This window comes from Vicia villosa, linkage group LG3 (assembly GCF_029867415.1).
Source record: "Vicia villosa cultivar HV-30 ecotype Madison, WI linkage group LG3, Vvil1.0, whole genome shotgun sequence".
Lineage (NCBI taxonomy): Eukaryota > Viridiplantae > Streptophyta > Magnoliopsida > Fabales > Fabaceae > Vicia > Vicia villosa.
Window position 1 is genome coordinate 114,248,876 of NC_081182.1, and position 17,442 is coordinate 114,266,317.

Consider the following 17,442-nt stretch of genomic DNA (forward strand, 5'->3'; position numbering starts at 1 on the left):
TAAACCTAAGATAGAGGTTAAAGTGAGTGATTTGTCCCTTTTCATATAGTGTGGGTACATTTCTACATTCAAATCATTTGGAACTTGGATTTGTAGTTGAAATTTCATATTAAATACAGTGGTACTCAAAATTTTTGATTCCTAAGAATTACTCAAGGTATACAAATGGTACATGATTGCTTTTTTATTATGTCAATTTATTAAGTTGTGAAATTAAATTATTCATGTTTTTTATTGCTCTTTTTCTATCTTTACATACAGTTAAAAGGAAGGCGTGTTGTTAATCTACGTGCAGCTAAAGCTTAAAAATGGAAAATATAGAGTTGATGGAGCTTGCAAAAGAAGTGGTGGTGCGTCAGCTATGGCTTTGGAGCTTCTTTATGACTCTGATACGCCTAAAGGTTATTGGAAAAAAAACATTACTTATACAATGTTAGTCCCACATGGATTTTATTAGAGTTATATTAATGGATTATACAACTTATTCAAACAATGGTAAGTGTCTACAAGTGGGTTGAGAAGAAGTATAAGCATATTTAGGCCACAAGCTCATAAATATTTCTTTTAAAATTTGTATTAAAAATAATAATTAATTTGTAAAAAAAAGTAGTATTTTATGTATTTTGTTGTGGTTTCGGGATTCGGTTAAAAAACTCTAACCCAACGGATGTGGACGTGAGTGTTATTTTGCTACATGAACAGTCTTTGGGTTCGGGTGCTAATTTTGGATGCATGTTTAGATAATGTGAAATCTGCACCCGACCCGACCCGTTATCATCCCTTAATTATAATGGTAAAGCTATCTACTTTACACGCGGATACCCTTGCTCTCACTCTGCAGTCACCATCGCTCCTCTGAGAACCTTGACTTGACTGCAACAAACAAATTGACGACACTGATGCACCCATCTCTATAATCAACAATCCCTATTCCACCACACATCCTTTTTCTACAACAACCAATTCACTTGTCACTTTCTCACTACCTCTTCGGTGTCGCGTGAAGACGCTACTACACAACACTTTTCTGTTCCATTCGGTTCCATTTCACCGACAACACAATGGAGACGGTGGGTTCTACTAGGATGGGTCGAGCTTCCTCTCGCTACGGTGCACCCGCGGTGTTCAGTGGCCCTGTTAGGAAATGGGAGAAGAAATGGGTTCATGTTTCTCCTTCTTCCTTTAACAACAACAGCAACTCTAACAGCAAAAATAGTAATGGTTCGTCGCGTTTGCTTCTTCGCCGTTGGACTCCGGTTGCTAACCGTTCTTCCGCTGAGGATGCCCGTGATGTTTCTGATGAGCCACCCAGAAGGAAGTTTCGTTATACTCCGGTAAGTTTCAATGTTTATTTAGTTGGGGTTTGATTTTGGTGTTGTAAAGTTTCGATTTTTATTGTAATGTTTTGGTGGGTTTGTGGATTTATGTGGAGAAAGCTATTGTTATGTGATTGGGTTTGGTTGTATTGTATAGTATTGGAATTTATGCATGTGAGGTGAATTCGGATTTGAGGTACGTAATCTTGATTCTAAATTTGAGGTACTGACTAATTGTGTTCGAAATTGCGATTGTGGTTACGCGATGAATTTTGGTATTGCTGCAAAATGAGGTCAAATATGGTGGATGTTGTTGTAATTGCAGTTGTGATACCATTGCTGACAAGTCTAAAATCTAAATTATGTGTGTTGTGGTTTAAAGGGCGGTGTCTGATACAATTAAGAACTAAGCTGAGAAGAGAAGCTGCTTTCTTTGAGTTTATGATTGAATTTTACTTGTTATGTTACTTGTAGCTTTAGGGTTTGTTTGTGATTAGGGTGGAGTGAGATTGTGGTTATCAATTACTATTAGAGTTTTATAATTTTTTTTAAAGTAAATGAGACTATAGGCATGATTTATGCTGTTACAGCTGCTATCAGTATAGAAGATGAAAGAGAAACGAAAGTAAAAGACAATGAATACGATTGATCTTTGACTTTTTGTTAACACAGTTGGTCAATGGTGTCTACCTCTTGCGACTATAGAGCAGCTATAATTCCTTCTTATTTCTGCAATGAATTAGGGTTAGTGTTACAACTTACAAGCGAAGCAATATATATAATAATACAATTCATATTACAAAAAGTTGGGTCTAAGACACGTTTGGGCCAAACACAAAGGCCCAAACGTATCTTCTTTGCTTTGTAGTCACAACAAGATATCTTGTTGATGTTGTATTCGCTGTGTTCTTACCATATGAGTCATACTCAACATATGCTATAACATGATGGTATTGTTTGTTTTATAAAGATCATCTCATCTAAGCCTTTACTTTTCTTGTTGGATATAAAGAGGGTTGTGTCCTATGAGATAGAGAACAGAATTACAGACAACAATGCATTAGTAGAATTAGAGAAGAAAATAGAAACACTGGGATAATGATGTTGTAATTCATAGGTCAGACGTGTGTTTGTGTGAGTAATTCATAGGTCCTGCTACATTATTTTTGTGTGATTTTGTATGTGGGTGAACCAGTTAATTACTAGATTTCCTTAATTGGAGTTGCTAAAAGAACAACCAATCAAAAAAAGTTGTTAAAGAGAATCGTGTCCTGTCAAATCTTATTAACTACCATCTTCTTTGTTGGATGATTGTCAAAGTTAAATAACTGTTTTTCATTATAAGTGAGATTGGTCATCAATGTCATGATGCAGATTGCAGTGCTTGAAGAACAGAAAAAGGGAGCTGTGGAAAAGGTTGAAAATGAACCCATAATTGAGACTGACCAATTGACAGCTAAACAGACAAATGTGAATCGTGAGGTGCACAGGAAGCTGAATATGAATGAAATTTCGGAGGACTCAAAGGTAAAGTAACCAAAATTTTCCATTTCTGGTTTGTATGGTTTTTAACATTTCTCTAGTATAATATTTTACACTTACAAAGTGCGCACTAGGCTTGATGTTCTTCAAGTTTTATCTTTTGCTTCAGTCATTGGTTTACATATATTAACATCATAATGAACAATGTTAACATTGGTTTTCATATATCTGTCGGTGTTACAGGATTCAAACATGAGTAAGGTGGATCTTGGTTTGGACTTCCAAGGAAACAATGGTGAAAACAGCCAGAACAGCGATGAACCAGTGGGTGGTCCATGAACTAAGAATCTTGGAATTATAATTTCACTTGGGTTGGAATCCTATATTCACATAGATATGTAGTTAGGATTTTGTATATAGTAAGTAATTGGTTCTTATGTAGTGCTCTATATAAGCATTGGCAACTACTGTAGATCAGCATAGTTGCATTATGTGTTATGAATGATTTGAGGCTGTTTAGGACCTGAAGTGTAGGCAGATAGTAGTATGTGTAAATATTTCACCACTCTTGGGCATGTTTTATTTTCTCAGCTGCTTTGGACTTGTGGAATGTAGAAGTTTTAGAATATGAAAGCTAAGAAAATGAGTTTTAGTTTTTTACAAAGTAGTTGGTTGGATGCAAATAGTTAATAAGTTTCGGTTGAAATGGAATTGATAGGGAGTATTTGAATTTGATTCATGAACAAATCAATTTTTGGCCAAAATAAATTCTGATATCACGGCCAAATTATGGATTTGAGGGTCTTTTCTCCCCGATGGAATGTTGAAACTAGGCATCGCAACGGGGCAGGTCGGGGACGGTTTTTACCTCCGCCAAACCCGAATCCCCAATCAATTCCCGTTACCCAAACACGTCCTTAACGGGTTCGGGTTGGGTTCGGGTATCCACGCCCCGCCACCATGTATTTCTTAAAATTAATTTTTTTAATAAAAATATTTACTTTTTCAAAAATCAAATTACATTATAAATAATAAAATAAAACAATCTTAAAAAATTTCATACATATATTTCAAATATTTAAAATAATAAATATAAATCAAATTATTAAAACATTAGCCACATATTTAATAATATAAATTATGAAATATAAATAATAATGTACATATTGAAATAAACAGAGCGGGTTCGGGGTGGGTACTAGTGTCCCCATTACCCGACCCATTACCATGTTTTCTAATCGGGGAAAATCCAAACCCGAACCCAAACTCAAACCCAGTCAAAGCGGGTTTACTCCGTCAACTTCGAGGCGGGTTAGGGTGGGTACCCGTGGGTCTGGATTTTATTGCCATGTCTAGTTAGAAACTAAAAAATGAAGCTGAAGTTTGCTTATTTGGATGGATAATAGTAAATTAATAGGTGGGTCTGGATTTTATTGTCATGTCTAGTTGAAACTAAAAAATGAAGGCTGAAGTTTGCTTATTTGGATGGATAATAGTAAATTAATGGGGGATCGGTCCCTTTTTGAATGATAATAATAATAATAACTTTTAATTTTTTTTAAAATATCATTGGTCTCCTAGGTCGAGCTAGCTTGTTTTGAAATATTGCCAGTCTATAGATTTATTTAAGGGATATTCATTACACCATTTATTTCTCAAAAATTCTATAGAATTCCAAAAATATCCTCATTTGGTCCCCCAGACCGAGCTAACTTGTTTGAAAATAGGGTTATTGACATAGTAAAAAAAACATAGTACAAAAATATCAGAACAGGAAACCTTCTCCTTCTTTGGCTATTGAATGGATCTTGTTGCAAATGCAGCTCTCAAGAAATTGCTATAGATAGGGGTTGGTCTAAGCTTTGGGTGGAAAGTGACTCTAGTTTGGTTGTCAAAGCTTTCTCTAACCATAACTTAGTTTCATTCGTTTATAGAATTCGTTGGCGCCTTTGCGTCCTTCACTCTAATTTCACGCATCTAACTTTTATCCATATATTTAGGGAAGGTAATTCTTGTGCCGATTGCAAAAGGAAGAAAATATGTTCATTTCTTGTTTGTTTTTTTTTCATTTTAAAAAAAAAAAAATTCCATGTAGGCGCTTAATTTTGATTCCACCAAGTGTTGAATCAAAATATTAAGCGCCTACATGGAAATTCTTTTTTTTTTAAAAATGAAAAAAAAAACAAACAAGAAATGAACATATTTTCTTTGTATGTTAATATGTTAAAAAAATATTTTCTTTTTTTTTTAACTGAAAATATGTCCACTAGGCCACATCTATTCTTTGTATACTAATTGCAATGCATTTCTATATATTACATAATGCAGAAATTTATTTATTAAATAGATTATTTTTTGTTTTGAGTTTTGGTATTAATTTTTATTTTTATTAAAAAGTAATAATAAACAATAATATATACAGTAATATATAAACTATTAATATTTTAACTATTAAATTTATCAACTAGATTAAGCACTCATGAAAGAACTCACATTGGTCTTAGATAGATTAAGCAATGAGATGAAAATATTAATAGATGAATTATTTACTAAATTAAATAATTATTAAATAGTTAAAATATTTAATAAACTAATAATTTTAAATACTAATTAGTTAAGGTATATTTAACTATTGAAACATATTTTTAAAATGGAATTGGATATTTCAACTATTAATATTTAAAATATTAATAGTTGATAGATTCAATAATTAAAATATTAATAGTTTATATATTAAGTAGTTGAAATATTTAATAAATTAAATAGTTAAAATATTAATAGTTGAAACTCAGATTTAGGGATCTAAACAAAAAAATACAATAGCAGAAATTCAAAATTAGAGACCTAAACCAATATATATATATATATATATATATATATATATATATATATATATATATATATATATATATATATATATATATATATATATATATATATATATATATATATATATATATTCAGGGACTAAACAAAACACACGCCAACAAATTAGGGACCTAAACCAAAAAATATATAAATTAAATAATTAGTTTATTAAATTCAATAGTTAAATATATCTTAACTATTTAACATTGAAAATAATTATTTTTCTAAATATACCTTAACTATTTAATATTTAAAATAATCAATTATTTAATAGTTATTCAATATTCAGTTAAAATAATTAAGTTTTAATTAAAATAATTATTTAATATTTAATTAGTTTATTAAATTCATACCTTAACTATTTAATTTTTAATTGATTATATTTAATATTTAACTATTTCATATTTATTCGATATTAGTATTAGATAAATATTTGAAGTCTTAAATAAATATATTTTTTTATTAATCTTTCAACTATTTTTAATTATTTATTAATTATTTAATTATTAATGTTTCAAATATTTTAACTATTTATTGATACTGAATCATTTATGTAATATACATGTTGTTGCATTCCAATGACAGAATAGAAAGCGTGGATTAGCGGTTGAACATTAACATGTGAGGGTAAGGGGCATGGGTTCAACCTTTGCTGGGATCAAAATTTTAGACGTCTGAGCCGTTAGCCACATAAGCGTTTGACCCTAACTTACAGGGACAAAAACACTATTTAAATTTAAAAAATGCCACGTGTACAGCAATTACACAGTCAGCAGATATGGCAGGGGTAAAAGTCATTTAAGGGATACTCCTTGCAATATTTATTTCTCAGGAACTCTATAGAACTTCCAAAATATCCTTATTCATTTGGCACAAGTTATGTCTGTTTCAGACATATCACTTATATTATTGTTCATTTGATCTCGAACAATAAAAAGGAAAGGGCGTGTCTGTAATTTATTTTTTGGTTAGTGTCTGAAGAAATTCACACACACTTATTATCCTTTGTTGTACATTTGACATCACTCTAAAGGAGTTTGTCTTGAAGATAACTTCCTGACTAGGGGTGTTATAGGATCTTCAGAACCGAGAACCAGATCGGTAGAGCCGGACCAATGGACCGACAGAGATACGCATTGGACCGGTACTGAATAAAAAATTTATTCGTTCCCGGAAGCAAGAACCGGACCGTTTATGCAACGAGTACCCGGTAGCTTATCCTATTTAAAGTTATTTTCATTCATTTTGTTAAATTTTTTCTCACTCCCTTTCAATCACTCTCTCGTCTCTCTCCCTCTTTCCCACTTCCTCATCCATCTGTCTCCTTTCATAACACTATGGTCCCTATCTGATTTTACGTTGTTGTTTGTTATTACTTAGTGTTTCTTTGTTAGAAACTTTGATTCTTAGGTTGAATCGTTGAACTTGAAGCCATTCATGTAATGTATTCTAAAATTCCTTCCTTTTTATTTTTGTATTTGTATGTATATTTATTTTGCTTGCATGTTTCTATCTTACTGAAATTATATGTTTGCTTGCATGTTTGATACACAATGTTTCAATTTTAACCTAAATGGAAGAGTTCAGTGAGTTTGACTTAGATTTTACCCTAATTTTTGTTGCGATAACAATAATTCTTTTGTTGCGATTTGAGATTGTTCTGTGTTGCTGAGGGTTTTTGAGTAATTAATTTTGAGCATGATTTTAATTTGATTCAATTATTCTTATCGAAGAGGTTGTATACTTGAACGTGATTTTGATTTGATTCTTAGTAAATAGTTTGGATTATTTTATGTTGCTGAGGTTGTCTTTGACCTATTATTAATTTTGTTGCTGAGATTGTTCTATTGTTTGATTGATATTTTATTTTATGCCATGTCTTTTCAAGATTCTTCACTGACTCCTCCTCAAACTATGACTGATCTTATTGATATTAATATGTTGTTTGATTTGGATGAAGAAGAAGAGACCATGGATGGAGGAAATTTAGAGGTTGGAGAGATGATTGACATGATGGAACACCCAGTTCCTATTCCAACTGACAACACTACCAGTACTCAAAACATAACTACTACTCAAAATACAACTACAACTACAACTGATGGGGCAACCCTTCCAGTTGACCCAGAACAGAATTCTCAAAGTCATTTAAATTATGTTGGTAAGGCCCCTCGTCCTAAGAAATTTGTTGTTCATATTGAAATGGTTCTTGTTGAAATGCCAGATGGTGCCAAGAAGTGGAAATGCAAATGGTGTGGCAAGCTGTACACCTATGATGCAAGATGGAAAAGCACTTCTAATGGTAAGAAGCACTTAGAGGCTTGTGTCCAAAGAAAGCTGAGGTTGAAAGGTAATACTAATAAAGATGTGGTACAATCTAGGTTAAATATAGGTGGTAGTAGTGATGATAGTACACCTAGTATTGCAACTTGGACTTATAATAATGTTAGGGTTAGAGAAGTTGCTGCACATATGATTTTAGGTCATGAATTTCCTTTTTCTGTTATGGATGGTGTTATCTTTAATTAGTTTCTTAGAGAAATTTACCCTTGGTATAAAAAGATCACTAGGCAACAAGTGAAATTTGACTGTGAGACATTCTATGAGGCTGACAGAGCTAAGATGAAAAAATCTATGTCTTTGATTAATAGAATTAGTCTTGCAACTGACCTTTGGTGGTCTAGTCAGCAGAAAATTGGATACATGACTGTGATTGGTCATTTTATTGATTCAAAATGGCAACTTCACAAAAGAGTTTTGTTTTTTAAGAACGTGCCACCACCACATTCTGGGGAGGTTCTTTGTAGGGAGTTGATTAATGTGATGGATGATTGGGGTATAAGGGATAATGTTGTATCAATTTCTGTTGATAATGCTAGTGAAATTGATAATTGTATTGCTAGGTTGAAGAGAGATTATTCTGGTAGGAGAAATCTACCATTGAATGGAAATTTGTTTCATGTGAGATGTTGTGCACACATCTTAAATTTGCTGGTTCAAGATGGTCTTGATATGATTAAGGAGACTGTTGATAAAATAAGAAATGGTGTCAAATACTTATTAAATTCTGATACTAAGACTAGGTGGAACTCCACTTGGTTGATGTTGTCCACTGCATACCATTACAGAGATGTCTGGCCTAGATATGCTGAAGAAAATGGTGCATTTCTAAATTTTTTGCCAGATGCAAATGATTGGGAAGATGTTCATGATATTTGCAAGTTTTTGGAAATTTTTGTTGATGTTACTTCTATTATTAGTGGCACATCTTACCCTATTGCTAACTTGTTTTTGGCTGAGCTGTACAGGGTTAAGGTTTTACTTGATAAACAACAAGTATATCTAATAATCCCCAGCTACAGGCCCTTTCTAATGAGATGAAGGTGAAATATGACAAATATTGGTATGAGTCTAACACATTAATTTCTATTGGTGTTGTTCTAGATCCAAGGTATGATGATTTCAACCTTGATTTTTGATGCCTGTCTCTGCCTGTGATGAATTTTGAGGCAATTAGGTTGCTTAATTATGTTGTTATTTATGTATGCCTGTGATGATTTCTGAGGCCAATTTTGTGTGACTGAATTGTATCTTGATTCAATTACGTTGCCTGTTTGCCTGTGATGATTTATGGGGCAAATTTTGAGTGACTGGGTTGTTTCTGATTCAATTATTTTTCCTGTCTTCCTGTGATGATTTATGAGGCCAATTTATTGTGACTCAATTGTATCTTAATTCAATTATGTTTCCTGTCTGCCTGTGATGATTTCTGAGGCAAATTTTGTGTGACTCAATTGTTTCTGATTCAATTATGTTGCCTGTCTTCCTGAGATGATTTTTGAGGCCAATTTGCCTATGATAAATATAATTTCTAAGGCCAAAAATGTTTAAAAATATACTTGTTCAAATAGGTATAGATGAATTTAAGTTAGTTAACAACTCTACTTGTTCAATTAGGTATAAAATGATCTTCATCAAATGGGTATAACCCTTCTTGTATCCAAATCCTACTCAAGCCACTAAATATGAACAAGAGTTGACAACTAACTTGAATTCTCTCTTTGAATTGTATCAAGAAACCTATGGAATAACAGATGATATATCCCCTGTATCTGGAACCCTAGAAGTAGGTTCTAGTTCTGGGTTGGGAAGGAGGGGTTTTGAGATATTTTTAGAGACTGTTGTGAGTAGTAATTCAAAATCTGATCTTGAATTGTATCTTGAGGAGCCTCCATTGAAGGTTCCACCAAAATCAAAATTTGATGTATTAACTTGGTGGATGGGGAATGAAGTAGTATCCTGTTCTTAGTAAATTGGCAAAGAATATCCTAATTGTTCCAATGGCCACTGTTGCTTTTGAAGCAACTTTTAGTGCTGGTAAGAGGATTATTGACCCTAAACGATCTTCGATGAAAACTAAGACGGTTGAAATGGTTGTTTGTGGGGGTGATTGGGTGAAAGAGGGGTATAGAATCTAAAAGGGTTGCACTGCTAGTGCTCTTGAAGAACCACGTGATGAACCTTTATCGTATCATTTTGGTGAGGATCCAAATGTCGCCGCTTCTACAACTGCATCTTGAAAATATTTGATGCCAATGATGAGATTGTTCTGAGGCAACACAAAATGTAATCTTATTTTGTTGTTCTTTTAAAACAATGCATGAAGAATATGTGTGGCAAATCTTATTTTGAACAATGTTCTCTAATCCTTTTTTGAAATATTTTGAAGTGTAATGTTATGTTATTTATTTGGTATCTATTGTGTACTTTTTTTTTCAACATTATTATATTAAAAGTGAATATAATTTAAGAAAAATTGAAGTTATGAAAATATTTAAAAAATTCAATTATTTCGGGTGGACCGGGTATCCATCCGATTAAAATCGGTCCGGTCTCAGTTCCACATAACTTTCACCCAATAATTCGGTTCGATTTCGGTTTACCCGACCGATCCGGTCCGGCTTCGGTTCTTTTTTTGGACCATCAATGTTATGGTCCGGTCCTGGTTTACCCGATAAGAGCCTCAGTCCGACTCTCGGGACCCTTAATATCCAAACCGGTCCGGACCGATAACAGACCTATTCCTGACACACCCAAACAAAATCAATTGAAAGTAAAGGTGAGTGGGAAAGATGATTTTTCAAAAAGAGGAATTTACCATGAGCAAATAAAATTGTTTGTGGTAGTGTTAGCAAGGTGTCTACTTCAAAATTACACAGCATAAATAAACAAAGACAATTTCTCATCTTACTCCATAAGTTTCTTACGCACCACTAAATTAATCAAAATGTCCTCGTGTTTTCGTAGATACAATTTCGGAAACATTCTTTTTTCAAAAAAAAAAAAAATTTCATAGATGTATCTACAAAAGCTTAAAACATAGTAAAATTTGAGATCCGTAGATACATTTATAAAACACTCTTTTCAAACTCTTCCGTAGATGTAGTTACAAAAGATTTCATGAACTTAATTAATTTGGAATAAAATTCCAAATTAATTTCTCAATTAATGGAGAAAATCTCAAATTTATTAAATTCATGAAATCTTCCATATTCGTAGATGCATTTATGGAAGAAAAAAAAAAACTAAATTTTTCAAAAAAATGAGATGTTTCTGAAAGTACATCTACGGAAACAGAGAATAAAAATAGAATTTCGCGCGGTGTGTAAAAGATTTGTGATAAACAATATATGATACATCTCTAGAAAAAATTATTACAATATACTATATGATCCGTAATTCTTTTGGTTTGACACATTTTCTACTCCAATCTTGAGACTTGATATCTTGAGAGAATTTTTAAACTTACATCTAATTCATCTTTTGGACAATTTATGAAGTTCAGATTCACACTTCTTAAGATGAGGATTTTTTAAATGGCGGGGGCGGGGCAGGGATAGCCCAACTTCTTCACTTGGAAGTGGTCAGCCAAAATGACAATTACACACTAGCAATACAGGGAGAGTTCCTTCCAGCTAGCATGGTAACCACACATTTAAAATGATTAGAAAAAAAGTAATAAAAAAAGAGCACTCATTAACAAGGTCATCACTTATCACCCTGTTAGGGTACTTATTAGTATTTTTCCCATATAAAATGGAAGGGCAAGAACAATGCTAGATGCTTTTCAAAACAAAACAAAAAAGAAAAGAGCAACATCAGAAAAATAAAAATAAAACGGTTGCATCACCTCAAAACTTACTTAAAATCTTACAATGATTGACATTCTCCCCCTACAAATCATGATTTGGCAACAGAAAGGGACACAAGACCAAACTAGAGAGCTCCTGAATTATATGTGGGGTATGTAAAGGTACCAATATAATGAATAAATAAATACCATGAATACAACCAAAATCTCATGGAATCAAATCCAGATACTGTTTTGTTATGATTATTAAAAAAGAACTCCGGATATAATATAAAGGGAAAAAATAGTCCTCTCCATATTGACGAATTATAGCTCTGCAAAAGAGAACTAGAGTGTGAACTACATTAAAAGACATTGGATGATATCCAATAAGTACCCAATTACTCAGGCATTTCTTCATGCCATGATCATTCATCAGTTTTGTTATCCTCAACTTCGTGTGTTACCCCAACTTCTGCTGGACGAAGTACGCGGTCATAAAGCATATATCCTGCCTGCAAATATAACCAAAGCAGTCCCTTTTCATTCACATGCAAAACTACTATTTTGATTGAAGATATGAGAAGGGGAGATATCATGAATGGAAGGAATGGAATGAAATGACAAATGGCGGTATTTACAATTTTTATTGCTACACCAAGCAAAATAAAACCTCCTATTGAAACTGTTTGGAAAACGCATGGCCTTTGACAATCAAATGAAAATAATCAATATTTTGATGCAATAAACAGAAAGTTTGTCATAAATAATGACACATCCAACCTAGACCTAAACACACGCCATTTGTCATAAATTACCATTGAAATTTGGCTGAAAAGGTATTAACACCAAATAGAAAACACGAACAATTTTGAAGGTCAAAGCCAATTTTGAAATCGTAAAAGAAAAACTGAATCACAATACCAACAAACAAACATATGTAAAGTACCTTCAGAACAGCTCCAACAGTGCCTGGAGGCTTGGAAGCATCGGGTATTTGGAATATGGCATTATGCCTGTTTGGATCAAATGGTTCATTTGTAGGATCAAATTTCTCTACACCATGCTTTTTAAGTACCTGTAAACAAATAATAGGATTGAAAACTGTATTATCCATTTGAAGCACGTTTCTTCAAGAAAACAATAATACAATGCAACCAGTTTACTCTCAAAAACATGGTAGTCAATTTACAAGATTGTTGTTATTTATGTTTTTTTAGCTTTACAATGCAGTTACTTCTATTAATTCTATACTATTCAAACTACATTATTACAGGTATTTTTAATAACTTCAATATTTAGTGGTATAGATGTATGGACTCATAATTAAACAGACGGCCACATCTAAGGTTTTTATGTGTGTCGATGATCTATTGGGATTTTAGTATAATAGAGAAAATCTCAATCTCTTGAGATTCTGATTCTATTCCTAACACTTGTTGGATGAGTAATAGGAAACACTTTACTCTTAAATTGAATGATCACATCTATAAATTATCAAAGCGTATTCATATGTTCTTGGAAGCATGACACAATCAAACACGGTGGGTGATTTTCTAGTTTTCTTTTGTTCTTTTCTAGTCTTCTATGCGCTTTCATTAATTTACTAGACAACCAAGACTTGAACCTTCGAAGAGGATAAGGAAAATTCAACCCATCACAATCAAACTTTCAGAATCCACCTATTTTCTATCACTAAACAGAAATAAAAATCAATCAAATGACTCAGAAAAGAATGGACATAGATTAGCTTTGAGTCTAACAACTAAAGAGCTACAGCATAAAGTAGAATAATAAACCTCTGCAAGTTGTTTCTCAGTCATTTCAACACCTTCCAGAAGCGTTTTCAGGAGTGGTGCAGCTTCATCAGATTCTTTAGGTGATTCAATTTTTGAAAAACTTTCCTTTACAACTGAGGAAGCTCTTCCTAGATTGTCAGCAACATCCAGTAAACTCTTGGCGAAATTCTACATCACAATAGAAATCACTGAGCAAAGACTCGAAACTAAATCATTAGAAAGCAAGACGGCTACATCACAAAACAAAAAATGTCAAAACATAAACCTGTATAGCAAACTTTTTTGAATTCTCTGCATTGCGTTTAGTCCTGTCCATGACATTCTCCATCTCTGCGTAAGTACGTAAAACTTTATCCTGCATTTTTTCAATCTCTTTGTGCTTCAACTTCAAAAGTGCTTCCTTCTCAGTCACAAGCTTAATTAACTCGTCTCTGGATAGATCACATTCAATCTCTGAATCTGAATTAAAAAAATGAACACATTTTCGTTTAAAATCTGCACACTTTCTGTCGACAGATTGACATCGAAAATGAGATTCTGAAATAAACCTTAACCTGATTCTTTCGTTTGATCTTCACCATTATCTTCTTCATTCCGATTAGTTGCATTAGCCTCTTCACTTGTTTTTGAAGACTCCGATGAGGCCGAGGAAGAAAATCCAAATCTTGGAGTCAAGGATGAACTTATTGAAGGACAAAACAAATTGGCTTGAATCGGAATAACCTGGAACATTAGAAATCACACATAGAACTTAATGAGAACTTCACAAAGCATAACTAAAACTAAAATTACTTAGACAGATAATTAAGAGGAAAAACACAATCTAGGAATATACAACAACAATAAATTAAAGGTTTTCAGTAAACCAATGTTTTCCCAGACGCAACTGCACGGTTGTTCTAAATAGCAGAAATCCATTTAAGAGGCTAACCTCTCCCAACCATGGTTTTAAATTGCAATCATAAATTGCAATTGTGGCCGCAATATTGCTGATCCAGTAGACTCCACAACCGCATCGGACCACAATTGCGGTGTGAATTAAAACCATGCATCCGGCCGCCATAAGAAATCACATCCGACAATTTCGCCCATGTTTCTTCAAGTAGTTTCATCAAAACTCAAAATTTCATAAACCCAAAACTCAATTTACTTCCTATATAATGAAAAATCTTAACATTAAGTGTTTTATAACCGTAAATTTCAAACACCTCCCGATTAAAATTCACACTGCAACAGCCGCATTGAGCATCACAGCGACCGCAATTGCAACACCCGCAAACGGCATCCACAATTTAAAACCATGCTCCCAAAATTATGTTTTTTTTCATACATATCAAACAAGGATTGAACCCGACCAACTGGAAAAGAAACCTAAGTATCTACTACCACTTGGGTCATATCATCACGTTGTACAATAAATTTAAGGGTACCCTAAATTTAAACTTAGTTCAATAGTTCCTAGCCAAAACATCAAAAAAATAGCAAAAGAAAATGTAAAGGTGCAATAAATTTAAAATTAGTTGAATAATTCATAGACATGACATCACATAATATATATTAAAAAAAGAGAGAGAATCTAGGGTTTATGGTTTATGACTAAATCCTAAAACCCTAGCAAAACCCTACAATACAAAATTGAGAAAAAAATTACATTTTTCGTATTCAGTATTACAATAGAGATACCTTATTAGCTGATTGATGAGGAAAAGAACTGAATTGATGGAAGAAAGTGGTGGAGAGGGGTTGCGGCTTCTGCAAAGCAGAGAGAAGCGTGAAGCTTCTGGAAGCTCGAGAAAGTACCCTATAGATGGACATGCTGAAGAGGAAGAAATTGAGAGGAAATTGAGAGGGTTTGGGAAAAAGGATTGGAGAGGGAAAGGGTTTATGAAACTGGGGCGGTGGTTTTGGAGGAAGAACGGAGAGAAAGTGAGGGGAAATTAATAAATGGTGGAAAATTTGCTTGGAAAGAAAGAAAGAAGAAAAGTGTATTGGGTCGGGTCGGCGGGGGAACGTGGGTTTTGGCGTCGTGTAAGAATGGTGTGGTTGGAAAATTGAGATCAAATATTTTTCTTAATAATTCTTTTTTTAATAATTTTTAAAATTAAATCTAGTATCTACTATTTTTTTATAATTTTCGAAAATGTTCAATTTTGTTTTTATTATTTTTAAAAATATTTTTTCTTTTTTATTTTTAAATTACAACAGTTGGTTTGTGAAGGTCGAGAAACTTGACATTAAATATCAAGTGGAGAAGGGACAGACTCTAAGTCATACATCATTCATTACACCTTAAATAGAAAAACGCTCACTACAGTTTCAACACATGACCGTCTGTAACTATACGCTTGCTATCAAGCATCATCGGTCATCAGCAGAGTCTCTCACCTCACGTGAGTAGAACTCCTAAATTATCTCAAAACACTATTGTATAAGACTTATCATAGTTGTGGGCAAAACCTAACCATCATATCCTGTTATAAATCTACTAAGGTCTCTGAGTCTCCCTTTGATGAAAGATGCAAGTTGCAATCTTAGCATGGTGGATTGGTGACTTGTCCCAAATTCGAGCAGGGTGGAGTTTGAGGTTCGAGAAAGGTGAACTTGATTCCTAAATGAACCAATTGTTGATGACATGGTACCATATGCATATGAGTCTAGTTGATGTTATGAGTCTCATTGCATAATTTAAATGATGAATATGTGATTGTATTGAGTATGTTGATGGATTGAGTGTGAGAATGAATATGTGTAAATGTTGTGATATATGTGTAGATGTTTGTAATCTCCATTTTAGCTTATGTCGTTTATCTTAGTGATGTGAATTCTCACCATTTGCTTTGATGTTATCCACCATGGTTATCTTGCAAATACTCGGGAGTAGAGTTGTTGCTGTGAGTGGAAGATAGCTTTGAAAGTTATTTCCATTTAGTTTCGTTGTTTATTTAGTGGCTATGCCCTGATCATGTAACATAGGAGCTGGGACACTTGTTTTAATTGTTGAATTTTAATTAAAGTTTTGAGGAATTTTTATGATGTTATTTTGTAGTTGAGAACAAACATGATTTGGTCGAGTATTTTAATTTAATTTTCCGCTACTATTTGAATAAAGTTGAGATGTTTTGAATTTGGTAACACTTTAATCAACGTATAATTTTTTATATATAAGTATCAAGGTTAGGGCGGTATAATGGTCGTACCACACCACTTCGCACTCCACCACCAAGGAAACCTTATTTTCCATGGTATACTGAGGCGGATGTCGTGCTACCCGTAGAGATCAACACACCTTTATGGTGACAATCCCAGTTTAATGAAGAGGCGAATGAGATAGGCTTAAAATGCGCAGCAGACCTAATCGGCGAAGTGAAGGAAGTTGCCCATTTCCGAGAATTTACCGCCAAACACATGGTGGCAAGGCGATATAACTCCAAAATCTAACCGAGAGAGATGCAGGAAGGTGATCTGGTCTTAAGGGAAGTAGCTCTAAATGCATAGTAGGTAAAGACACAACCTAATTAGGAAGGATCATATCGCATATATCAGAAGCTCATCCACAGAGCGTACAAGTTGTAGGAACTAGACAGACTGCTTTTGCCCAGAACCTAGAACACTCTTCATCTTAGATATTATTATAGTTATAATTATTTGTAATTTTCTACTAAAAATTATATATCTTTGAACAATTACAAAGTAATTGGTTTCCCATATGGATGTTCTTTCCTGAAAATGCTTCTTTGTTGGACTTCATAGTGAAGATCCTTACCACCCTTCTGGTCAACATCTCTCATGTTAGACATCACAATAAAGGTCCTTACCGCCCCTCTGGGCAACATTTGTTATGATTGAC

At 33.3% G+C, this 17,442-nt stretch overlaps 2 protein-coding genes across 2 annotated transcripts; one reads left to right on the forward strand and one right to left on the reverse strand.

Moving 5' to 3' along the window:
• The first annotated feature begins 861 nt into the window (after window positions 1-861).
• Window positions 862-3,390, forward strand: LOC131656554 (uncharacterized). The gene is made up of 3 exons (XM_058926248.1): window positions 862-1,334; window positions 2,691-2,843; window positions 3,042-3,390. Exons 1-3 carry the CDS (start codon window positions 1,062-1,064, stop codon window positions 3,135-3,137), a joined length of 522 nt encoding a protein of 173 aa, XP_058782231.1. The 5' UTR covers window positions 862-1,061; the 3' UTR covers window positions 3,138-3,390.
• An 8,443-nt stretch (window positions 3,391-11,833) lies between these two features.
• LOC131662363 (grpE protein homolog 2, mitochondrial-like) lies at window positions 11,834-15,567 on the reverse strand. Its single transcript, XM_058932130.1, has 6 exons — window positions 15,279-15,567; window positions 14,150-14,318; window positions 13,861-14,054; window positions 13,596-13,763; window positions 12,746-12,874; window positions 11,834-12,311 (listed from the first exon to the last, which is right to left on the reverse strand). The coding sequence occupies exons 1-6, from the start codon at window positions 15,408-15,410 to the stop codon at window positions 12,225-12,227; spliced, it is 879 nt and encodes a 292-aa protein (XP_058788113.1). The 5' UTR covers window positions 15,411-15,567; the 3' UTR covers window positions 11,834-12,224.
• Window positions 15,568-17,442: the final 1,875 nt, after the last annotated feature.